The 27711-nt window shown below is 36.2% G+C and overlaps 1 protein-coding gene across 4 annotated transcripts in view; it reads left to right on the top strand.

The window, feature by feature from the left end:
* Window positions 1–27711, top strand: part of PRKD1 (protein kinase D1) — a 372587-nt gene that overhangs the window by 272818 nt on the left and 72058 nt on the right. For 3 of the 4 annotated variants that reach the window (XM_050798342.1, XM_050798345.1, XM_050798344.1), the window contains exons 3-5: window positions 11121–11252; window positions 13489–13649; window positions 20749–20772. In XM_050798342.1, coding sequence (XP_050654299.1) covers window positions 11121–11252; window positions 13489–13649; window positions 20749–20772 — 317 coding nt within the window. The remainder of the gene's footprint in view (window positions 1–11120; window positions 11253–13488; window positions 13650–20748; window positions 20773–27711) is intronic. The other variant, XM_050798343.1, reaches the window with a different exon arrangement.

A 27711-nucleotide genomic window follows, 5' to 3' on the forward strand; every position in this document is an offset into this window, starting at 1 on the left:
CTAGCGGCTACCATATGGAAAATGAGAGCCCTAGAGGATCTCATAAATTCACATGGCTTTATTTACTATTGTGACACTGATGACCCCCAGATTAACTCTGTAGTCCATGTCCTACTCTAAATCTAAACTTTGCTGTGTACCCTATGTATTTATTTGCCTACTTTTCATCCACCCCTACCTGAATATCTCAGTTATCTCAGTTGCACCTTGTACTTAACAGGTCAAAAACTGAACTTGGCCGGGCGCGGTGGCTGATGCCTGTAATCCCAGCACTTTGGCAGGCCGAGGCGGGCGGATCACGAGGTCAGGAGATCGGGACCATCCTGGCCAACATGGTGAAACCCCGTCTCTACTAAAAATATGAAAATTAGCTGGGCTTGGCACATGGCTGTAATCCCAGCTATTCCGGACGCTGAGACAGGAGAATCACTTGAACCCGGAAGGCGGAGGTTGCAGTGAGCCGAGATGGCACCACTGCACTCGGCCTGGCAACATAGGGAGACTCCTTTGACCTCCACCTCATTGGAGCCTACTACTCTTGACTTGATCTCCGCTTTCCACAAATCCTAGCTGACCTTCTACCCTAATTCCCAGGTGAATGAGTAAACTGATGCCACTGAAAGGATTCAGCTGGTGAATGGATGAGCAGTAGGATCTTAACAAAATGAAATACAACTCAGCAAAAAAAATGTAATGAACTATGCATGCCTACAACGATGTAGATGACTTTCAAATGCATTATACCGACAGAAGCTAGACTCAAAAGGTTACATGTGTATGATACATTAGATAAGGGACAGAAAATAAATCAGTGATGGTCAGAGGAATGGGGATGGGGAAGCGATTGTCTACAAAGGGGCACAGAAAATTTGGGAATTGTTCTGGATCTCAATTTTGGTCCTCAGTTGTGTGTATGTGTTTGTCAAGAATGTACACAAAAAGGAATAAATTTTACTTTATATAAGCTGTTATCTCAACCTGATGAAAAAGCAGAAAATCAGATTTTTCATAAAGTTCTTCTTTTATTCTAATGAACCAGAGTGGACCAACTGAATCAGTCAGCTTTGTTCTTCATGAAGAATAGGGGGAGTCTCTAAGTACCAAGGTTCCCTCCTTTCAGTGCCCCTGAGCCATAACTGGGACAATTCCTGCACACAGCAGGTTGCTTGGCCAACAGCGCTGAATTGGATTCAGCAATTGTTGAACTGTTGCTTCTTCTGGAGTGGGTATACCCTGAATATTTCACAGCTTTTAAAGGTTTTGTTGTTCGTGAATCAAAAATAAGCATCTGTTTGTATGAAAAGTACAGTGAGACTTAAAGCAACTTGAAGTAAAAGCACATAGAACCTCGTCCTGTGTCTGTAACTGCAAATGTATTGTATTTGACAACAGTGATGCTATTTGTCCTGAGAAGCCCTGCTGCCTATCAGAATATTTCTGAATAATACTGTACCTAGCCTTTGTCTACCAACCTTTTGTAAGAAGTTTAAAGGTAATTTGCATGCTGGTGTTCCTCATGTAAATTAGGTCATTATCCTTTTAAAGGTATAAAGCCTCCTGTACACGATGGAGCTTTCTAAGAAAAACAGATTTGACCTTTCTTTCCCTCTATTCAGGGTGCCTGCAGTGCTTGTACTCATTAGCTAGAATTTGACTCCATGACATTTTTACTTAATTTTCTTTTTCCTCTATGTTGGACACATGGGGCAACCATTTATAGTCTTTCTTGACCTAAGATGCTCTCTAATCTCTTTCCAGCTGTGGCATTTGTCATTCAGTCACATCAGGATATGGTGACCCTTCTTTCCCCACTGCAATTCCCAACTGTTAATTGATTCATTTTAGGGAAGGAACTAGACACAGCCCTATGGACCCAGCTCCATTTAATTAATGTTAACCAGAACAGTAGATAGAAGAGCAGTTTCCTCTGGAGTGGAAACATAGGCTTTATAAGGTAGTAGAAGGAACAAATAATGCTAGTTTTTATAGCTCTTAGTTTTTAAGGGCTCTGAATTGGCAACAGACTTAGAAACAGCATTCCCCTTCATTAGTAATGATGATTGTGCCAATAATTATTATTAATAATAACTGGGATTCAAACCCAGGTCTTTCTGACCACAAAGCCCATATACTACATCCTTGTGCTAAGAACTCTTTGTGACAGCTCCCACTAGTATGCTAAGGATGATACTAATTACTTTATATCCTCCTTATAATCCAGTGAGATTCATTACACGAAGCCTGTTTTATAGAAAAGGACACTGAGGTTCAGAGAGGTGAAGTAACTTCCCCCAGGTCATGCATTTGCTGTGACCAGGATCAGAGCCCAGGTCTTCCCTGGCACTCTGTCCGTGCTTTTTATCACTACTGACACCATATTGCACTTAGAATAACAAGGTACTAGCCAAAACATCTCTGGAAGGCAATGCTAGACACTTTTAAAAATGTGATCCAAGATATTATTCTGATGGACTTTACTTTTGAACTTGAAATACTGTATTTACTGATTACTGAGACTTAAATAAAATGTAGAGCCTTAGAACTGCAGGGAAGCAACATGTTTATGAGAATTAATCACTTTTATATGTGCATGCGCAGTTAGAGAAGTTGTGGTCTTGCAATGTGTAATGCTATGTGTGAACAAATAAACAATTAAGGGGTGGCAATATTCAGTGATACATTTTATGACAGAAGTGTCCAGGACGCTATGAAACAGAGAAGAGGGCAGTCTTCTGCAGGTGGGGGTAGGCATATCCCAGAATAGGTGACACTGAGCTGAGGTGTGGGTCGGGTGGAACGTGGCTACCTGAGAAGTGTGTATGCAAAACAGAGGGAGAGACTGACGTGAAAGACAGTGAAGCATTCTTAGAAATGGCTGGAGAAAAAGTATGTTGAGGAGAGTATCCTTGGCCAACTCAGTATGGAGGTAGATGGCATAAAATAATCCCATTTTATAGCTCTCTCGTCCTTTAGCTACATAAGGCTCCATTTTGTAAAAATAACTTTATTTTTTATAAAGCTTTTAAAAATAAATTTATTTATTTTAATGGACAGATAATAACTGTGTATATTTTGTATCTGTTTTATTCAAGCAACATCTTCCTGGCAGGAGGCATTGCTGCTTCTCAAGCAGATGTTTTGCAGCAGCCATAGAGCTCAGTTGCCTAGAAAAGAACTAAAGGATCGTTCACGTGTTAACTGTAACAGCTCTGTGGGTTCATGAGTAGATCCTAAGCTATTTCTTGAGCAAGGCTTTAGCCCTGCCATCAAACACTCCTGCTGTCCCGGTGCATCCTTCTGGTTTTAAAAAATGAAAAAAATAATTTCTTTTTTTTTCTGAGAAGTAAATACATGTTAACTTTCTTAATTTTCATAATAGAACATAGGCCTTGTTACCTGCTTGTCTGGAATCCAAAACTGCCTAGGGATCTCTCCTTGAATGTTAGTAATTATGTTCTATATACCTGGAGTTATTAAGCATAATTAGATTTCTGCAACCTAGAATATATAATTATTATAAATAAATCTACTCTAACTATGCTAAATTAAAGAGACTATTATATGACTCCTTGGCAAGTCAACCGGTAGTGCCTACATGATCATGCTAATGAGTCTTTCTCATTTGATTTCTTGCATCACTGCAGATTTATGACCTCCTGTTTCTAAGTCATCTTGTCACCAGAGATTTAATAAGATTTCACTCTGTTCTCTTCTAGGTTTTCTATGATTTTATATTTTTATTTAACTTTTTGGTCAGCAGGTAATTATTTTAGTATAAGAGAGGAAATATTGTTTCAAGTAGTATTTTCCCCTATATTGCTAATCGTTACTAATTGTTAATTATTTTTTTATTTTATTTTATTTTATTTTTTGAGACAGAGTCTCGCTCTGTCACCCAGGCTGGAGTGCAGTGGCACAATCTTGGCTCACTGCAAGCTCTGCCTCCCGGGTTCACGCCATTCTCCTGCCTCAGCCTCCCAAGTAACTGGGACTACAGGCACCCGCCACCGCGCCCAGCTAATTTTTTGTATTTTAGTAGAGACGGGGTTTCACCGTGTTAGCCAGGATGGTCTCGATCTCCTGACCTCGTGATCCGCCCGCCTCAGCCTCACAAAATGCTGGGATTACAGGCATGAGCCACCGTGCCTGGCCAATTTGTTAATTATTTTTAAATGATATCTCCACCTTTGATGCTGATTTCCGTTAAGACTTATATTTTAGATATATAATAGAGTAGATTTCTGGGTCACTAATTCTAGCCTACTGATCTCTCTCTTTTGTCTTTCACAGCCACCCATATTTTAAAATATCAACATTTTATAGAATATTTTAATAGCAAGTAGAGCAGAATTTATTTACTTTTGTTACATTTTTCAATTCTTATTAGAATATGTTCTATTCTTCTTACAAAAGGGCTTTAGAATAATTTCATTAAGCAAACATCATTCTGTTAGGATATTGAGATAGATGTTTTCTTAAATGTTGCAGGAAGTTAGGGACCCCGAACGGAGGGACCAGCTGAAGCCGGGGCAGAAGAACATAAATTGTGAAGATTTCATGGACATTTATTAGTTCCTCAAATTAATACTTTTATAATTTCTTACACCTGTCTTTTCTGTAATCTCTGAACATAAATTGTGAAGATTTCATGAACACTTATCATTTCCCCAGTGAATATCCTTGTGATGTCCTATGCCTGTCTTTACTTAAATCTCTTAATCCCGTCATCTTCTTAAACTGAGGAGGGTGAATGTTGCCTCAGGACCCTGTGATTGTATCAACTGCACAAATTGTTTGTAGAGCATGTGTGTTTGAACAATATGAAATCTGGGCATCTTAAAAAAAGAACAGGATAACTGCGATGTTCAGGGAACAAGAGAAGTAACTTTGAACTGGCCGCATGCAAATAGGAGAAACATCACTGAATTCTTTTTCTCAGCAAGGAACATCCCTGAGAAAGAGAACGTGCACTGAAGGTAGGCTTATAGATGGCCCCTTTTAAGGCGTCCCGTCTTTTATGGTTGAAGGGATGAAATAAGCCCGGGTCTCCTGTAGTGCTCCCAGGCTTATTAGGTGGAGGAAAATTCCCACCTAATAAATTGTGGTCAGACAGGTTATCTGCTCTCAAACCCTGTTTCCTGATAAGATGTTATCAATGACAATGCGTGCCCAAAACTTCATTAGCAATTTTAATTTCACCTCATCCAGTGGTCCTGTGATCTCCTTTGCCTCCATTTGCTTTGTGACATATTATTACCTTGTGAAGTATGTGATCTCTGTGACCCACACCCTATTCGTGCACTCCCTCCCCTTTTGAAAATCGCTAATGAAAACTTGCTGGTTTTACAGCTCGGGGAACATCACAGATCCTGCCGACATGTGATGTCTCCCCCAACATCCGACTTTAAATTTCTCTCTCTTGTGCTTGTTCCCTTTATTTCTCAACCCAGCCGAGACACTTAGGAAATGGAAAAAAACCCACGTTAAACATCGGGAGCGGGTTCTCCTGATACTTAAAGTTAAAAATAAGCTTTTAAGTACTCGTCTATAATTCATTTGGGCCTATTGAAAATAATTTCTTTAAAGCCCCTTTCTCATCCATCCTAGACTTTTTTTTCTTCTTGATATGTTACTTCTTATTTTTTTTCTTTTAGTTTAACGATGATCTATTTTTCTAGAAAAGATAAAAACGAAAATATAATCGAATAGCTTTTTCTATTTTGTCTGTTTTCATTAAACTATTTATTTCTGTGTTTGAGGCCTATCTCTGCTTCATTCTTTCCACATGAAACACACAGCTGAAAGCCCTTCTGTTCTCTTTTAGCTTTTAAAAAGCTTCAGCTTTTCCTTCTTTTGGCCTTCCTAGGGTGGTTCTCTGGCTGGAGCCATTTACTTGCATTCAGTCTGACTCTGTGCTGCTCCTTCTGTTGTTGATACTTTACTTTTGTGAACCTGAGCTTATCAGACAGTTCCCTGGGCAGTCACATCATTTATCTAGTTACCACTCCCTTTTCTTCCTAATTAGGGCAACTTGCTATTGTGTTCTCAGTCTGGCTTGTGAGACCTTTTTCTCTTGTAGCCATATTTTTTTTTAAATCTCTAACCACAAACTTAGGAAATAACTTCCCAGAAACTTCTGAGCTGCCTAGTCAACATATCTAAATACATTTTTTTCTCTTGACTACTATGATCTCTGAGATGATATACTCACAGCCTCCCAAATTCCCATCATTGCACCTCACTAACAATTTTCTGGTCAGATGTTAAGTCAAAAATGGAGATGCCCTTCATTTCATCACCCATCTGAAAGATGTTATTGCAAGTCCCTCTACAGGAGTTTATTGAATGTTCTTGTTGTTGGAGAGTTGTGAGGATGTTTTCAGGTATAACAAAAATGTGAAATGTGAGATTAATTTGAACAACGGTTGCATGAAGGGAGAATCTGAAATAAAACTGGCTTGGAAAGACTGGGACCAATAGAGAAGCAGGAAAAAATGACCAACCTTGGGGTTTGGGTATGTGTGTATTGCGTGGAGGGGAGGGAGTATGGACATGTGCAAGCTTAATTTTACAAGCACCGTCACACACCTGGGTCACAATAGTGTGGAATTGATCTGTTGTCATCTCTCAGTTCCCTGCCTCATGGACAATTTGTAGTCATTCTTACTGATTACCCTGACAGTGCACCAAAGATGATAAAGTGTCAAGAACCCACAATAACTGTAAAGAAATATACAGACAATCCTATGTTATTTATAGTTAAAATCAGACTAGATAGAAATGTTCCCTCTTTTATCCTGTTCTCTGCTTTTCAAAATACTATTCAACCTCCAGGATTCTGTACAATTCCTCTCTTGGATGAAACTTTCCCTGACAGACCTAGACAGACTTAGCCACCCTTTGTCTTGTGTTCCATCCCTGCATTTGGTATTATAAATATACATGGAACTGTCATCCTCATTTTGACTTTCAACTCTCAACTACAGATATCGTTCCTTAGTCCTTTTTCTATTTTCAACATATACTATATTACCTAGTAGATTCTAGATATATTAATAACACATAACATAAATAAACTATGTTAGCTTGAAATTATTAGGACTGCTTTACTTACATGAGCTCACTTAAATGCATAAAAATGCCTTATTTTTAAAGGCTTGCTTTTAGCACTGTAATTAGTAAGTAAAAGTTAGAGAAGTATATTAGGGCCTCAATAGAAAGAACTTTCTAATAATTTGAGATATTCACAAATGCAATAAACTGACTATGAGTAGTGATCATTCCACCAGTGATGTGTGTTTATGGGTGAATGAAAGGAAGTTTAAAGAAGATATGGCCGACCCCCAAGGTTGGTCATTTTTTCCTGCTTCTCTGTTGGTCCCAGTCTCTCCAAGCCAGTTTTATATCAGAGTCTCCCTTCATGCAACCGTTGTTCAAATTAATCTCACATTTCACATATTGGTTTTTTGTGTTGTTTTGTTTTTGTTTTTTGTTTTTTGAGACGGAGTCTCACTCTGTTGTCCAGCCTGGAGTGCAGCAGTGCGATCTTGGTTCATTGCAACCTCTACCTCCCAGGTTCAAGTGATTCTCCTGCCTCAGCCTCCTGAGTAGCTGGGATTACAGGTGCATGCCACCATGCCCAGCTAATTTTTGTATTTTTAGTAGAGATGGGATTTTACCATGTTGACCAGGCTGGTCTCGAACTCCTGACCTCAGGTGATCTGTCTGCCTTGGCCTCCCAAAGTGTTGGGATCACAGGCGTGAGCCACTGCGCCCAGCCAATATTGTTTTGTTTTGTTTTGTTTTTAATCTACAGAATACCTTAAAAATGGCAAGTATGTGGTTTTGTGTAGGAGTGGTATCCAGAAACTATTTTCAATATTCTAGACACTAAAGAAATAAAAATTGCCCACAATAAAGCTTCACAGCTTTTGGAAACTTCAAAGTGTTTTGCTTTGGAACAGAACAAACTAATCAATTCAATGTAGTGACATGTTATCATGTGGACACAAAGCTTCAGTTGGCTGTTAGCTCACCTATGTATCATTACCATTGACTTTTGTAAAAGTTGAAAAACCAATTACTGTTCCTCAATTTGTTTGGAAAGGAGGATTTCTAAACATGGAGCTCATGCAAAAAGCATACTAAAAGAATTTTTGATCTTGAGAACTGGATACATTTTTTGTATACTTTATTTCATGGCTTCTTATTTTCCCAACATTGTTATAAGATAATAATGCGTGTTACAAGGGGTTATGATTTATACATATTTAATTGCACTCTCTAAAAAATATTTTTCAGTGATACATAAAATAAAGGTACAGCTTATAATCCATAGTGTTTAAATACTCAAAGAAATATAAGTTGAGTAATAGTGGCTGAGAGAGTTTATATGGTTCTGGTGTCAGGACTGCCTGAGTTCAGATTCTGTATTACCTAGTGTAGCTCCTTAATTTCTGAGTATCAGTTTTCTCATCTGTAAAATGGGGGTAGGCATAATAACTACCTTACAGATTGCTTAAGCATTTCCTCTCATTATATCAGTCCCAACTTGTCATAGCCAGAAAGAGTTTATGCTTCTCCCATTGACAAAATTACCAGTTTTAAAAAACAGTACTGAAAATCTTGGAAGATCTGACATTATTTTATTTTACTATGCAAATAATTTTGACCTTCAGAGATTATTTTGCTTCAGAAGCCTTATTTCTTCTGTACTGCTAACCAAACAGTTTACTCCATTTGTGCAACAATTTATAATGAACCATTAAAGAACTGATTATCTTAGGGTTTTTGGCTCAATTACCTGTTTCAAATGCTCAATGACTAAGAAAAGCATGTCATTTTCTCTTCTCTTGCACACTGGAGTATAACAATAGGCTGTGAATAGAGCAAATCAGAGAGACACAAATACCAGTATAAGGGGCCTATTGTGTTTAGTTTGTTGCCCTGTCATATGGTTTTAATTTAGGTTGGCTGATTGATTATGACAGACTAACAGATAGCCCATTGTTCCTCTCTTAGAATCTTTAGACACTTTAATATTCCTATTCTTATCTGTCCATTTTGATTCCTAAACTTAAATGAAATGGAATTACAGCATTCACTTTGTTTTCCTGTGCTAAGTGATTATCTGTGAAGTGCAATTTTGTGATTAGGCGAGATGGCATGCATACTCTCAACTAATGCTGATTTCCCCCAGGGTGCAGAACAGGTAAATTCATAATGAATGGATGTTGTGCTTTGATTTCAAATGGATGTAAAACCTCACCACACTGCGTAGTTTTATTTTTAAAATGTATTTAATCATTCTAAAATTAACAGGAGAATATTAAAATTGAACTTTAGAAATATGGCATTTAAACATAAGTCAAGGGTGCTAACTGCTTATGAATGTTAATCCTCTTCAAAAAATAAAAAAGAAATTACCTGGCATAAATTGGGGGAGTGTCACTGAAAATCTTTAGTTTAATTATTTATATTCCTTCTCATTAATTCCAAAAATGTCTGAATCCAGCTTGGTATTCGTATTGTCAAATTCTAATGTTGCTTATTTTGAATACTACAGTAATTATTCAACTAATCATTGTCATATTATTGTCATAGTTGTTTGGTCTGGAGGGATGATTTTGGGACTGAGGGGAGAAGCTAGAAGTTAAGAATTGGCATAAAGTTTTATCTTTGATTATTTTCTTTGATATTTTAAAAATAAATTTTCTACATGAGTATGAGAGACCAGTTTTAAAGAGAATTTAGCATTCTCCCAATTGGACACATTTTGACCAAACCACCAAAGTAGATGATTGGTACCCAAACCATAGTTTTTTTTCTGATCTACTTGGAGTAAGCATTGACAATTATATTGTGGATCTTGAAGTGGGAAATGTGATATGCAACTTCCTAAACTTATTTGAATTTAGGAGGAAAGGAAAGGACAGCAGAAGACAAGGAATATATTGAAGGCCTCAGTTTTCCCCAAAATTATCTTAAAATAAAATCTTACAAAATTAAGTTCATATGGTTCTGTTCTTACATTAATGGAAGTTTAAATTTTAAGGGAATGGAGAAGTCGTCATCAGACAGACTGTCTCTTTTTAGGTATGAGAAACTGAGGCTTGTGCTTATTGAGATGTCACTCCAGTAAAGGTCAGGCTTCCCCCAGGTCTTCTTACTGCCAGGTGCTATACTGTGCAGCCTCAACCTCAGGCTTACTGCGTGCACATAGGTCTGGAAAGATCCACCACTTTCCATTAGGATGTTGAGAAAAAAGCTAATCTTTCTGCTGTCTATACCTTTCTATTTCTTGACAACAAAAAAAGCACAAACCACTTTTATAATATAATAAAAAATATCATATGGAAAAATGTAATAAAAATGGATTTTAATATCCTGCATGAGTACCATACAGAATAAGCAACAGTAAGCAACACCAAAAAGTTCCCTACAACATGAATATGGTTGATTAAGGTGTATTTCTCAGAATGGACTGCAATTCACCAGTGTATGTATTAAATCCCTCTCTTTGGCATGTTGGTGAAGTGGCTGCTTGGTTGTTGCTCAGTCATGATTTAAATGCTTAGTTATTATACATTGCCCAAGAGTTCAAACAGCTCTATCCCTATATAAGGAAGCCACTCATATTTTATATCTGTCTTGACCCTGTAATGTACTTCTTCATGGTCATACTCAAGTGTACTATTTTTCAGATCTGTCTGAATTCAATTCATCAACTTTTCTTTTCATTAATATTTTTGAATACCTTTCTGGTTCACTTAAGTAAGATAAAAAGTAACATATTTTTTAAGTATCATCAGATATTTGTAAATCAGGTTTACTTATACTTTCATTCATGCTTTCTGCTAGTTTTTTGGCCATTTTTAAAGTGGTCTGAAACTTGATCAAGCAGGAAGAGGAGAAGAGAGATGGTTGCTGTGCCACCAACTGTAAAACTGTGGCTGGGAATAATGTCTAATGGCTGAAAGTGCAAGCTTTGTTGCATCTTATCTTCCCTAACTTTGGCTAGAGAGTTATATCTGTACTGGCATATTTATTATCTTGCATACTTTTTATTTACAGATCAGAGTGCCTATTCAATTTACTTTTCAACGTCACTATTTTTACAGCTTCCGCCACCTTTGAAGACTTTCAGATTCGTCCCCACGCCCTCTTTGTTCATTCATACAGAGCTCCAGCTTTCTGTGATCACTGTGGAGAAATGCTGTGGGGGCTGGTGCGTCAAGGTCTTAAATGTGAGGGTAAGTTATTTTCTTCCCATGCAAGTTAAATGTGTGCTGTTCTCCTATGTTTATCGCAGCAGAATTCACAATTGCAAAGACATGTAAAAGCTAAGTGCCCATCAACCAATGAGTGGATAAAGAAAATGTGGTACATATATACATATATATACGCACGTATATATACATTTATTTTCATCTACTCGGTTGAGAAAATATGTTTTTTTTGTGTGTGTGCATACATAGATCTATCTATATATACACCTATATATATAAGTCTATGTATATATACACCTATTTACATAGATCTATGTATATATACACATATATACATACACACACATATATACAAACATGTATATACATTGGTATGTGTGTGTGTATGCACTCCACATTCTCTGTATCCACTCATTGGTTGATGGGCACTTAGGTTGATTACATACCTTTGCAATTGTGAATACAGTTCACAATATGCATTTTATATATATATACACACACACACACACACACACACACACACACACACACACACCATGAAGTACTACTCAGCCATGAAAAAGAACAAAATAATGTCTTTTGCAGCAACTTGGATAGAACTGGAGGCCATTATCCTAACTGAAGTAACTCGGGAACAAAAAACCAATTTCTGTGTGTTCTCATTTTTAAGTGGAAGCTAAGCTGTGGGTACACAGGGGCACAGAGTGTGGTGTAATAGACATTGGAGAATCAGAAGCAGGAGGTTCAGAGGTGGCTGAGGGATGAAAAACTGCCTATTGTGTGCAATGAACATACACTATTTGGGTGACATCTACACTAAAAGCCCAGACTTTACCACTATATAATTCATTCATGTACTGAAAACCACTTGTACACCTAAAGCTAATAAAATAGTAAAAAATAAAAAATAACGCATGCTGGAGCTATCTGCTTATGTTGTGCACTCTACAGTAATGTAGCAGTATCTCCCTCGGAAGTATCTTCCAGGCATTTAGGGGTACATGGATTGTCTTCTGTTCATTTCTTTAAGTTTCCTGTCTTGAACAAAGTTGGTCTGACCTGGGAGCCCTTATTCTCACATCTTTTCTCCTTTATCATGTGGACATGTTTCACCCCTATATGGTGCTCGATATTTTATCAGCCAACTAAAAATAAAATTTGCCTAGTAAGTAAGTCAGAAATTGGAATAGTAGACATTGAATACACATTTGTTGAAATGAGCAGAGATTTGGGAAATTAAACCATCTAAGTTCACTCAGCTGTTGAGTCGCGAACTAGAACATGTACCCGCATTTCTGCACCAACAACATAGTTTTATTATAATGTGGAAAGAACATTTTGAGCTGCACAATTCAAGGTACTAGGACACCATGATATAATCTTTAAAACTTGTGCAAATGTACTCTATTCTCTTTGGATTGGGAGGGCAGGGATAGAGCTCTTTGAACTTTGACAAATATAACTGAGCATTTATTATACAACCTACAAATAAGCTATCTGCAATTTTTGAACTTCTCTCTGTGAGGAGGGAAGCTAGGAGACAATGAACTGGAAGAAACTCTGCCTAAAATGTAGTTTTATGAAAATTTGTCTGTCCGGACTGCTGTGTTCTAAGTAATGGCCTCCAGCTACATGGGGAATATGAATAGTAAAAATATTGAAAGGACACTGACACTTGCCTAGGTGGGAAATCTGTTTCCAATTATCGATCACCTACCATGTGGAAACCAGCATGTGAGGTACTTTATATATCTTCTTAGTAATTCTACAAGGTTTTAGAATTACCTCCATTTTAGAGATGAGAAAACTGAGGTGAAAACTTTGTTCAAGGCCATGTAGACAAGCAAGTTATGAGACCCAGATTCAAATTAGTGTTGTCTAAAACTTGTGATGTGCTGTGATTAATATTCCTTTATGTGTCCACTCACATTTGAACTTGTGGCAGCTAAAAGTGGCTCAGATAATCTAATTTGAGTTAATTTCTATATCCCTTAAAGCCTAACTCTGTTATATCACAGAACATTTTTTTTAAAATGATAACTAGTATAGTTCCTGAACTTGTGCAATAAGATCAGAATTCAAAACCCATTAACAAATGGGAAAAAAAATCAGAGAATATTCAAAAGAAAATTTGAATTTACAAATACCCTCAAGAAAAACGGAAGCTGTACTATTTTTTTGAAATTCTACTTTACACTAATATTGGAATCACTTTTTAATTTATGGCTCAACAAAAATAATTTTTATTTTCCCTTTCCAGGATGTGGTCTGAATTACCATAAAAGATGTGCATTTAAAATACCCAACAATTGCAGTGGTGTGAGGCGGAGAAGACTCTCGAATGTTTCCCTCACTGGGCTCAGCACCATCCGCACATCATCTGCTGAACTCTCTACCAGTGCCCCTGATGAGCCCCTTCTGGTAAGGCCTCCTGTTTACCCATTTCCCCATTTACATGAGAAATCTGTGGGATGATGTGATAGCAATGTCAATCCAAGACAGGGCCCTAGGAGGGAGAATGCAGCCAGGGTGTTAATGACAGTGTTTCTTCGGGGCTTGTGCTGTAGATTGGTCAGTGCCTCATCAAATATCCAACAGTTTTGAGTTTGCTTTTATCTCTGAGCTTAGGGAAATTGTAAAATATGTGAGGTTTTATCGTGGTCACAGGGCCAGAGCAGCACGAACTAATGTGTTAATGTTGCAAAACATCGCTTGTCAAAATTTGGAAACCAGAGAGATACAAAATGTTCTCTGAAGATTATTAGAGGAATCTGTGGCATGGCTGAATATTTATTTTGAGAGGAAACTTGAAATTTGCTCTTGTGAAACCATGAAAGTCTTTATGTCTTTATTGCTTGGCATACTGGCATACATGCAGGCTTATTGTCAAAAACTGATTGATATGTCCTGTGAGAAAATTAGGACTTAACACTTTAAATATTTCCATTAGCTTTAGACTGTGTGTGTGGGTGTATATATATACACCCGCCCCCCCACATGCACACACATCTTATGGATATGGTTAATATTCTTCTTTAAGAAAGTTAAATTTGGATTTTCCAAACATTCAAAACAAAATAAAAATTGTGGTAATTATGTGAATTATTTAAAATAAAAATACATTCTGAAATAGGCTAATAGTTTGAGGATTTAAATTTCCCATATTTACCCCTTCTATCTCCCAGTGGATATTACAACGATGCTTCATAATCCTGTTATTGTAAAAATCAATTCGAAAAAAATTTTGAAAATACTAAAACATTTAGGTTGAATAGATCCCTCTTGGAGTGGAGAGTGGTAATAAATTCTGAAGACATCTATAAAAAGTATAAGAAGTTATATAAATTACCTGTTTGGAAAAAAATTTTTGCGATCGTGATCTTTATATCACCAAATTTTTTTTACAGCGTAAGCCAGGAGTATAAGTCAAATGAATTATATTAATAATTAGGAAAATCCTATACTCTTTTATAGGGCTCTCTTTTAGGAGTTTTTTGTGTTTTCAGTACATCATTAAGTGAACCTAGTTGGAGAAGGCAGGTACTAAATTTCACCAATAACTAGAAGAACATATTATAACTTCGTACCTATTCAGAATGTGTATGCGTGACCATATGTTATTCCATAAAGTTCTATTAATTGAAATTATGATAATCTTACTGAAAGGTGCTTAAGTCAAAGTCGGTGTTTTAAAATAATCCTGTGTCATCTTCTCAGCTCAGAAGTTCTTTGAGTTTGAATTTTCGCAATTAGTGATTTTACAAGTTACAGCAGTTACTCTTGCTTTTAAGTATAGCTGCTGTGAGTCATGATGTTTATAAGATAGACGTTTAAAAATAAGTTTAAGAAACAAAATTGTAAATTATGCATATATGTATATAAATGTATGGTTTCTATATAAATCTAATTTAGCTTATGTAAGTATAATTTAACACAGATTTTTGTGTTTTTAAACCAACTTATTTTATTGCTTTATGTAACCAAATTAAATAACTACTAAATTATCTGAATTACTTGGTACATTACATAAAATGTTGAAATTAAATGGTGAATTAAAATTTTTTGGTAAAATACTTAAAATCTATTTTTTAAATACATATTTTTAAAATTAGACTTTAACTGTGTCTGTCAAGAATGCTTGTAAAATTATGATCAAATCAGATGTTTACTAAGTGAGAAAATATTGGAGCCACAAGGCACTTTTTAAAGCTACTGGGATGGGAGTCATAAGCTTTCATAACCTTGTATAAAATGCCTTCAGGTAAACTTTAAATGAGAAATGCCTTTGGAAGTAATGTTTGTGACACTATTTGACACACTGGTTCTCGGAATCATGTTTTAAACACAGCAAAGCCCTTTGTGTCCTTATGGGGTGCCTGGTTGTCTCTGTTTTTATCCAATCCCAGAGAAAGTAGGAAACATTGGCCCACCTTGAGGAGGGCACATATTTACATGTTGCCTTTGTTCCCTTTCATGTCTTCACTCCACATGGGAACAAAAGCACCCTGTTCGACCAAGGCACACTGGGAGTATCATGCCTATGTCCCTTTTCAACCCAATAACACCAATAACTATAATTTAAAAGTTATAGTGGGTGCCTAATAAGAAGTGATATTATGGCAATAATAGTAAAACCTTTGGGTTCTATATACACTAAAGAATAATTTCCATTTCCAAAAAGAATGATGGCCTGACCCTTGTGAAGACGGCATTGCTCATTAATGCCACTAGACCATCCATTTTGCAAATCTGCCATAGTAAGTATATTTTCTCTCATATATAAGAAAGTCATATTTTCCATAAATGATCACCTATTTTGACTATAAAATTCCTTTTTCAGATACAGATTACAACATTGGTAATTCTGTTTGTTTATCCATTTGGGCACAGAAATTCAATCTCAGATTTCTCTAACGTTAAGACAGAAAAAATATTATAACAGCATAGATCACATGACAAACTTCAACTGTCATCAACTTTGGCAGTAAACTATCCATTTTGCCATCCATAAAGCAGTCCATCTTTTAAAAAATCCAGACTATGGTCAATTTATAACAGTTCTGTGGGCATGGATTTTTTTTTTTTTTTTTTTTTGTAAACTATCATCAGTATTAGAAGGAAACAAGAAACACTCAGCGGATCCTTAAGTGGAACACATTAATACACTGTATCATTATTTGTAAGTTTATTTATCAAATTATATCAATTTTATGGACTTTTGGGCAATTGTAGAGGAAGTTAGTATTAGATGATTCTATTATTTCTATATGTTTTACTCATCTTTTTATTTTATTTACATGTGTTCTTGTGGTATTTGGGAAAAGTCAAAGCCAATTGAACCCACACCAGGCAAGAGTTAGTCTTAGGTAAAAAGTTATTACAATATAATAATCTGTTCTAGAAGGTCTATTCCTAGGTATAAAGGAAAACTTTAATCAGATAAACTGTCCCATGAGGGACAATGATAAAAGCCGAATAAAATACGACATAAAAGAACAAAACACTATTTGAAGGCGCCCAAGAGAACCAAGGATATTGGATTTGAGTGATCACTTACAGAGAGGTCAATACACAGGGCAGCCTCCCACAATGAACAAGTATCCAGCCCAAAAATGTCAATAGTACTGAGGTTGAGCACCCCTGATGTAGAACAAACCAGAGAATTGCCAAACATATTATAGAGGTGCAGTAAAGACAAGGTAGCATTACATAAAGTTAAGTATAAAGTATTAAGGCAATGTGCTGTTACACAAAGACAGAAAAATTAACCGATGAAATAGAGTCCAGAAAGTATGTGCATACACAGACCAACTGATTTATGACAAGGGAAAAACTGCTGTGAGAAACGAATGGTCTTTTCAACAAACATTTCTGTGACCAATTGGATATCTACATGGCAAAGAAGAATCTTGACCCTATCTTATATCATACACGAAATCAGTTGTAGGTAGATAGGAAGCTTCTAGGAGGTAACACAGAAAGTATATCTATAAGAACTTCGAGTAGGAAAACCTTTTTTAAACAGGATTTAAATCACTGATGACAATGGAAAAAGATTGATAAATTGGGTATCATTAAAACTAAGAAATCATTTTAATCAAAATGTCATTAAGAGAATAGAAAAGTGAGTGGGAGAAGACATTTTCAATACAATATATCATATAAAAACTCATATACAGAGCACATAAAGAACATTTACAAATAGGTTAGAAGACAGACAACATTATTTAAAATATAGCAATATACTTAACCAGCACATTACAAGGTAGACAATTAAACATGAAAATGTGCTTAACATCATTAGTTATCAAGGACTGTAAAGTTAAGTCTGTAATGACCTATGTCTGCATCAGAATGTCTGACATTGAAAGAGCACCTGTTAATAACAAGTACTGGGGAAGATACTGAGCAACTAAATGTACATACACTACTACTGGGATTGTATATTGGCCCAAACAACTTTGGAAAACTTGTTGGCAGTTATCTTGTAAAGCTGAACACATGCATATGGCGTGACTCACCAGTTCTACTTCCAGGTATATATCCAAGAGAAATATAGAGTTATTGACAGAAGGATATGTTATAAGATGTTTTTGACATCTTTATGCATAATAGCTAAAAATTAGAAACCAATAGTGATGTAGTCATACGATGGATTGTATGAATGATACAACCATGGAATTAATGAACTGTTGATTCACTCTACAACATTGTTGAATCCCACAAAATGATATTTAAAGAAAGAAGTCAGACAAAGGGTACATAGTTATGAATCCAGTATATGAAGTTCAAATCAAGCAAAACCAATTTATGGCAAGATACTTCAAAATAAAACTAAGGTAGGATGTCAACTGGGAAGGAGCAGAAGGGAGCTTTCTAGGATGCTGGCAGTATTATATATCTTGATCTGGGCAGAGGTTACATGGGTTTATGCACATGCAAAACTTCATGAAGCTATACACCTAGAATGTTGTATACTTTATTCCATATGAATTGTACCTCAGTAAAAATGTTTTAAAATGATAATAACAATAGATCTCCAAATAGCAAGTTATAAAGTCATTGAGATTCTTCAACACAGGTCATGTGAGAAAAGAATGAAATGTTATATCATAATAATTAATACATTATGTTATAAGATTCCCATCAGTCAATTAAAAGAAAATGGAGCTATAAAATTTACATTATTCAATAATTGGAAATAAATTCTTTGGGTGCTAAATTAAAAGTAATATGCCACATCATCCTGGGATACATTCTAGTATTCATTTGCATAATAAACATTGTCACCTACAGTATTTTCATCACAGATACAAAACTGTAATTATATGACCTTCATTTAAGGGAAACACCAAACAAAAACAAAACTGTGGTATAATTTACAACAAATTAGGAATGAAACAGGTTGCTCTCTTTTCTTTGGTGATTTATAGACATTTCTGGTGATTCTAACTTGATAACAAGATGAAAAGATAGAGCTGTCTCTGTGTTTCTCAAAGTTTTTCTTAAAAATAATGGCCCCATAAAATATTCTGAAAAAAATATTGGTCAAATAAGATTAGGAAATGCTTCTTGGTCCATCTAAATATTGGGCATCCTAGGAATTATTATGCATAATTAAGGGTCTAAGAAGTCTGACAGTGCTGAAATTAGTGTTCTTAAATCCACTCCAACATGGAACCCTTTTCTCATAAAACCCATTAATATTGTGTGGGAAACGCATGCACTCTGGGAAACAATAACTTAGAAGGATGAGTACATGAATGCATGTTGCATAGACCATCTTCAAATATGAGCTTCAAAAATGAAGCTGAATTGTGATGACAGCCCAGAAAAAGGATATTCAGGGCTGCTAACTGGGGAAAATACATACGCTTTGGATATCAGATATGTAGATTGCAAGGATAATATCTTACTTTGGAAATGAAGAAATTGATTTCCTCTCCCAAAGAGCCAACTTTGCCATTTCTGCATGTGAATGTGCCCTAAGAATACCTGCAAACAAGGTTATAATTTTTCCCTGAAACCCGTGTTTGGTTATTTTCAAATGAGTGGTTGTTGCCCTTGAGCTCTGCACATGCTTCATGTCAATCCAGAAATGTGGCAAGTATTTTTTTTTGTATTTTTTTTCGAGACAGAGTCTTGCTCTGTGACCCAGGCTGGAGTGCAGTGGCACAATCTTGGCTCACTGCAAGCTCCACCTGCTGGGTTCACTCCATTCTCTTGCCTCAGCCTTCTGAGTAGCTGGGACTACAGGCGCCCGCCACCACGCCAGGCTAATTTTTTGTATTTTTAAATAGAGGTGGGGTTTCACCATGTTAGCCAGGATGATCTTGACCTCCTGACCTCGTGATCCCCCTGCCTTGGCCTCCCAAAGTGCCGGGATTACAGGCGTCAGCCACCACACCCAGCCTGTAGCAGGTAATACTGGATAACCAATCAGTCTTGGTAGAACTTCAGTCTAAATGCTCATGACTTTCCAAAGTTTCTGATAAAATGGGTTAGCTGCAGATTTCAAATGAGGACTGAGGATTCAAAAAAAAAAAAAAAAAAAAAAACAGATACTAGGATTTTTCTCAATGTGGGGTCTTTTATTCAACACTGCAAAAAAATCACATTTCAAAGCTCAGTCATGCATTTTTGTTAAGAAAAAGAGTGAACTATATTGAAGTTTTGATTTGGTTTCTAGTTATCAGATAGAGCTGCCCCAAAAAAGCTTGAGAGAACAGAGATGAAAAACAACATACACAATTTAAATTACCAGTTAAGTGTTACCTACTTAATTAAGCTCTGTCATATTTTTCATTGATATTACCTCTTGTCTTTTAAAAAATCATTCAGAGTAACCTTACTGCTTTTGAATTATATTTCAACCTTGAATGGAATCAGATAGAAAATAATTATATGCAACAAAGATTGTAAAATGAACAAAGAATACACCATAGACATACTTTTCTCCTTAAAACTCTAACCCGCTATTGGACTTTCTAGGTTTGGAAACCACTGACTGCTACTGATTATTCATCAGCTTATTCTTGCTTGCAAGCATCTAACAACTTTGTATCATTTGATTACTTTGATGACCTTTTTCTTTCTTTTCCCATTGAGAATATGAATTATTGTGAAGAAAATCTAATCTTTCACTTAAAGGTCAAAAATGCTTCATTTTGACTGTAATTTATTTTCAATAAGGTGAAAGAACCATCGTTCATCACTGAGACCATGACAAGTAGAGTTGTTTTTTTTTTTTAACATCTACCAACTCACAACTGTAAACTATTTTTGCAATTTTTACTTAGTGTCTATAGTTCCATTTAAATATTAAATGTAGTTTCCAACTCAGATTCTCTGTAGTTATAAAGACTGATTAGTATAACATTTTGCTTTTCTTTTAAAACATGCCTATATGAAACATTATTGAATAATGTGCTTTACTTTCATCCAATAACGTTTTCCTGTCTTTTTCTCCTTTGATTCTGCACCTTTGCCTGCTTTTTGCTCTTACAACTTCATGTTTCAGTCTCCTGTGAGTCCTGGCTTTGAGGTAGGTACTAATGCTACCTGGCACTAGAAATTTGCTTCACTATCTTTTTCAAACCAGCGTATTAGGCTGACATCAGACAATTGTCTGTGTTGACTTTATGAGAATAATCAGGTCAAAGTTTAGCTCAAAATTCAACACATTGACCCACAGAAAGCCCTCAGGTTTTCCTTGCTTTTGTGGTTATGTTTAACTTTTCACAGTCCCAATAAGCTGAAGGCCAATGAAGTCATTAGAGTAATAGAATTAGGTTTGTCAGGTCAAATTTTGCCCTGTGACTGCTTGATTTCATAACATTGGTGTTTTTTTAATGAAACTGAACAGACACGTTGAGAATAAAGAAGACTACATCAGCCCTCACTTATACGACGTTATGTTAAATGAATCTCATGCACATCGGAACTATGTCCTAATCCCAGGTACCACAGAGGCCTCCAAAGTGAGGACGCCATCCCAGTATATTGCCTAAAGATGGCTGTAACTGCTTATTTACAGTTCTTGAACTTACCTTTTCAATAAAGCATCTTTCCATCCTTTTGTGTTATCACAATCTATTAATTGTTTTTTAAAAATGGTATACAAATGGAAATGTCAGTCTCTCAATCAAGACAGAAATTATATATGGAAAAGACACAAATTTCCTTCAAAAAAGGTTTTAGTTAAGCCCCCCTCCAAAATTGGCCTTTTTTCTATCTTAAGCAATGAATTATATGAACATAGAGGAGAAGTATTTAGGTCAAGTATTAGAGCATACAACAGTGCTCTTCTTGTGATGGTTTGTTTTGGTCAGTTGACTTGTGAATGTTTAGTGTCTTTTATTTCTGTATCTTGGTCAATTGAGAGTTGACATACTGTTATTTTCCCTCGTGGGACTATAAATTTTAAATATTATTATTAGTATGCATTCTAAGATGGATTTGTTAAGGTAACTCTAACAAAGGAAGCTAATGAAAACACAACTAGAACATGTTCTGGGTTAATTAAGATTGATGAGTCAGGATTTCTGATTCATAAGCTACAGGATGAAGACATCTGCTTCAATAATAGTAAATTTCTATTTTTGGAAAATCATTCTTATTCAAAAAGTGTCCTACTTAGAATAAGTCCAGTGTGAAAGCTAGGTGAGTGTAATTTTTATAGTCTTGTAAATTTGGTTTGTAATTTAAAATGCCTTCTAGACATAATTTTAAATGTGAATTAGTATCTTTCCCTTCAGATAATCCTTTGGGCATAAAGCCAAAGAAGGACGGGAAACATTTTTCACTTCTTTCTCCCACATTGCAGTTGGGAACAGATTGCATAAAGGAGGACTGAAGAGTAGTCTGATTTTCTGTGCAAGTCGTACAAATTAAAAGCAACCAGGCCTTCACAGGCTAGCTCCTGATGGAAATAAGATGTGTTTTCGGCATGAGCTATTTTTCTTGAACTTTGTTTACGTCTAGTTTGTCAAAAAGATAACAGACTTTTCTCTTTATAAATGTCTTGGAAGAAACTGATGCATAAAATTCGACCAAAATTTCTTCAGAGAAATGTCTTAGTGACAGTTGTGCAAGTAGCAGAATGGTTATAGAAACCTGGCCATTGCTCCATGTTCAGCATGTCCTGGTCAGTTTACACTTTTATGTCTGTAACCCTGAGGTGCACAAGTATGCAAAAATAGATAAATTATCTGCCTTCATGGAGCTTGCATAGGTAAACCATAAACCAACAAGTAAATACAGTATATGTCTTTGTATAAGCTTCCTGGTATTATATTACAATGAAATATATTGATTTATGTAACCAATCTCTCCTCCTGTTTCCATTTTAAATTTGAAAATAATGCAAAAAATAAGCATCTCTACATATTTTTTGCATATTTGTAAAAGCATTAGTTAATTCTGAGTAAATATTTATTTGGCCAAGCACAGTGGCTCACACCTGTAATCCTAGCACTTTAGGAGGCCGAGGCAGGCAGATCACTTGAGGCTAGGAGTTCAAGACCAGCGTGGTCAACATGGTGAAACCCCGCCTCTCCTAAAAACATACAAAAATTAGCCATGCAGGTGTCACACACCTGTAATCCTGGCTACTCAGGAAGCTGAGGCATGAGAATTGCTTGAACCCGGGGGCAGAGGTTGCATTGAGCCGAGATTATGCCACTGCACTCCAGCGTGGGTGATAGAGTGAGACTGTCTCAAAAAAATAATAAAATAAAAATAAAAATTATTTACTGAGTGAGTTAGTAGATAATATTATTATAATCCAAATAGGTTATACTGCTTTTATTTTTTAAAAAAAATAGTTATTCAAAAGTGTAAAAGTTTACATTTTTAACTCTACTAAAAATGGTATATGAGAGTTTCCATTTCCTTAGATGCTTCCCAACAACAGGTGTTGTCAATATTTTAAAAGGCTTTTCCTCGCTGCTAATTTGAAATATATATAACCTGTGCCTAACTATATATATCTTTATTGGAGAGAATAAAGGCTTTTCATACATTAATTGACCATTTGTGTTTCAGCTGTGGTGAATTGCCTTTCCCTTTTTCCATTGAATTGCTTGTTGGTTTATAGTCTTTATGTATTGTGACTGTTATCCTCCATCAATCTATGATCTGTATGTTTTTTATGTCTTTTCCCATATTGATTTTTTAACATGGAGAAGACATATTTTCATTCATTTGCTTACCATATAGAGACTTAACCATATGGAGACATGTTGAAAATAAATCAACACGGCCAGATTAAATATAATATTTTTGTCAAGCGATTGACGAGAATGATCTTTTCTTGAGGTAAAAGAGCTGAAGTCAAAGTAGAAAATGAAGCAGAATTTAAGATATTGGATGACTTTTGTGACCATAGGATATAATTGACGACACAGCATTTTTTACATGACGGACTTAAAAAAAAATTAAATAGCTTTACTAAAGTTATCTTAAATGTTTTTCAGTGACTTTAAGGTGTTATCTACTAATTTAGCTTTGAAGTTAGGAGTCTCTACAGAGAACTTCTTTTTCTTGGGATTAAATGCTTCTAGCCTAATCTTTTTGGTTATTCTTAACATTCAGGCCACCTTACAGAAATTATTAGGAAATAAATCACTCATTCTAAAAGGTTTCTCTGTGTTTGACCATTTTATATCCTTTAATTTTATGAAATTTGGACAATATTCAGTTTAACATTTTATGTGAGGTTGCATATTTTCTAAATAACAATTTGCCATAAACTGCTATTATTTTCATACAGGTTTACTGACTCACATGTAATTAAGACACGGATTGTACTAAAATGAGTGCTAGGCTGCATACGTTCATAGAAAATCTCCCCTCAAAAATGATTCATTTAGTTACTGTTTTCATTTATTTAAAAAATGAAAACAAGAGAATACAGCATTGCATTTTCTATCTATAATTAGATATGATCCTGATACATTTTATAATAGTCAAAGTAGTTTCTTTTCAAATATGCAAATAATGGACAAAAAGCTATTTCTTAACTATGATGATATTTATTGCCCAGGTGAACATTTTCCAGGATATTTTTCAATGTAGTGAAAGTCTATTTAGAGGTAGAGACTTACCTCTCGTGTTCTGGAATTCCAGGAATCCTGGTGATTTCTCTGAATTAAAAAGTCATTTTTCCATTTAAATATGCACCATGACACCCATGTAGTACATTTGCCAGATATTACAAATTTTCCTTTGATGATTGTATAAACTAGTTTTTCAAATTCAAACCTGGGCAATATGTACTTTCAGTGAGGAAAGATGTCCAAAAATTTTTTAACCAGAACTTCCCTGCTTCCTGAGACTGTGCAGTAGTGAGTTTCTGGGGAAAGTGTCCTTTAGTAAAATGAAGAAGATTGTGAGGCCTGCTTTGAGTTACTGTTACGTGATTTCATTCCACAAGCCTGGCTTATCATATATGTCCATTCTTAAGTTTGTTCATGCTCTGAACAAAACCTTGCAGATGTGTGATTGTAAATGTGAATACTACTAGAGAGTTCTTCATGAACCCTGCTGGGAGGGGCTGGCATCATATACCAATTGCCCCACACTTACTAATATGTAGGTCTTAAAAGCTATCAGATTTTTAGTAACAACTCTGAAGGTCCTGTGCAACTCTCAGGCAGGTACCATGACCTCCATAGCACCCCTGACAAGACACAAAACAGAGCCTTCCACTGTTACGAAGCACAGGCATTTACTTAGTGGGCATCTGCATCCATCTAATGTTCTAGGCTGGGACAGATTTAAGTCTCTTCTCCCTTAATTCCTGACTGCTCATAACCTCTGAACTGCTACCTGAGTAATATGAAAAAAAGGGCCAGGCACGGTGGTTCACGCCTGTAATCCCAACACTTTGGGAGGCCAAGGCAGGTGACTCACCTGAGGTTGGGAGTTCGAGACCAGCCTGGTCAACATGGTGAAACCCCATCTCTACTAAAAACACAAAAAATTAGCTGGGCATGGTGGTGTATGCCTGTAATCCCAGCTAGTCGGAAGGCTGAGGCAGGAGAATCACTTGAACCTGGGAGGTGAAGGTTGCAGTGAGCAGATATCACAGCCATTGCACTCCAGCCTGGGCAACAAGAGCAAAACTCTGTCTCAAAAATAAATATATAAATAAAATAATAAATAAAAATATGAAAAAAGGTTACTTATGTTCACTTCCAGAGTTTATATGTCCTCATGAATGTGCCTACCCAGGAAAAAAAAAGAAAGATTTGTATAGAAGAAATAATAATGAGAAGGAGAGAGGAGAGTGGAAGATTGGAATTGGTGCTATAAATTAGACTTCTAGAAACTAGGGAAAATTCAGCCTTTAAAATATTTGTGTCTTTTCACAAATATTTAGATACATTATTTTACTCAACCCCTTAGACATAGTATTCTGATACTTGATTTAATCTAATCAGATGAATTCCTTCTTGCCTTCTCAAAAAGAGTGACGATGTTGCCATTTTGATAATAAATATAGTGAAATGTAAGATGAGACAATGTCTGGGAATTATGAACAAATATGCCTCTTTCTCTAAATAGCCAAGTGTTTAGTGGTATCTATTTTTGTGTAGTCATGCACTGAAAATATCACTTGAGTGATATAATTTCATTGAGTGAGTGCTTTTCTATATTTTTAAAACCCAAAGCTCTTTTGGGGGTGTGGGATAGATAGAGGAAAAAAGTCTCTTATCTTTTGTCTCTTTCTCTTTTGTAATTAAGTTGCATTAAAATATAGTCTTTGGTCTTACCATGTTGTTTCAGAAGCACATGAGCACAGACACACACAGCACTACCTGTTTGACATTGAGTGTTATGGGCTAGGATTCTATAATGTACTATTGAAGTAGAAAAATTAAAGAATTGATTGTCCTTGTGAAATAGAAAAAATAATAAAAAGTTTAGCTGTAATAGGCATTGGTGAACCCCTTGAAGTAAAAGTTAGAAAAGAATATTAACTGCCTTTCTGTAGAAAGTGTAAGACACCTTATCTCTTTCCCACATATATTGTAAGGTCTGTAAGTTTCTCTTTTCCTTCTTGCTGTGCAGCTGCAAGGTCACAAAATAGATAAGCGTAAGTTACAAGATGTGTAAGCTGAATCTCAAGAATGTTACCTAATGATTAACTGCTTTTGTTCTTGCTTCTGTAAGCCTGGTTCCTGCATCACGTAATTCCTGCCAAAAACTGCTTAAAAGGCAACTGCTTTCTTTGTTTAGTGCTCAGTCTTTCAGGACGCATGTCCACTAAGCCAGTATACACCTTAAATAAACTCTCCTCCACCCCTGTTCAGTCTCTCTGGCCCCTTAATTCCCTGCAACATTTCTGGTGCCAAAACCCGGGACTGGAGATGGCAGATTTCCGTCTCCTTTGCCTGTGAGACTGAGGCCTCGGGACAGGGGAGACCTGGGAACCTTGGTGCCAACGAGAGAGCTTCAGCTCGAAAGGGGATGGGCCCTCCCATGTCCTGGTGCTCTTCCCAACAGTGCAATGGAACCTGTACAGGGGATTCCTGGATGGTAGCAGGAGCAGCACACAGACATCTGAACCGCGGTAAGGTTTGGGACCTGAGGCAGGACCTGTCCCTAAGGACAGAAGGGAAGCCTGATCACCTCCAGGGGAGTGACAACTAATCTGACCCAGAGGGGCTGGGGACAACGAGAGTGGCTCATTAATTTGAATGAAACTCACACCCCAACAAGACAGGACACGACAGTGGCTTGCTAAGTCAGTTAGGAAAAGAAAACTGGAGGTGGCGAGAGTGGCTCGCCACCCCAACTAGGAAACTGGAGGTGGCGAGAGTGACTCGCTACCCCAACCAGGAAAGGGAGCTGGAAACAGGAAAGTGTGTGAGTGTGTGTGATAAAGACAGTTCCAGAAGGAACCAACGTGAGGAGTGACATGTAGAAGGCTACAGGTCTCTTAGTAGAGGCTGTATGCTTTGAGCAAAGTGTAAGACCAACTGGTCTGATTGTTCTAAAAAGAAAGGAAAAGTGAATGTGCTGTGTTGTTACTGGGAGGAAATGGGAGGGAGGAAAATCGTCAAAACCCACTCCATTGGAATGCATATTAAAAATCTTTGAAAAAGGGCTTTTTGGGAAATTAAAAGGCCAAGTTAACCCCTCAAATGCTGAAAACTCTGTATGAATTAAAATAACCCTCTTTTAATGTCGAATGACCAGCCAAAGGCACTATAAATAAAAACAAAAAACAATGAGCCATGTATTTAAGGTAATAACCAAAGTCAAAAAACAGTCAAGACATTCAAACCAAATTTCCTTACATTAACTCATAGCTAAATACAGCACTGTTTAGCACCTTATTACAAAAGTCTTGCAGCTCAAGCCAAAAAAAAAAAAACAACTACATTAGCAACTACAAAAATAAAGTAAAAACTTCACCAGTAAACACAAAATTAAAAAAAAAAATCCCAAAAACTTATAACACAAACCAAACCAA

Source organism: Macaca thibetana, chromosome 7, assembly GCF_024542745.1.
Source record: "Macaca thibetana thibetana isolate TM-01 chromosome 7, ASM2454274v1, whole genome shotgun sequence".
NCBI lineage: Eukaryota > Metazoa > Chordata > Mammalia > Primates > Cercopithecidae > Macaca > Macaca thibetana.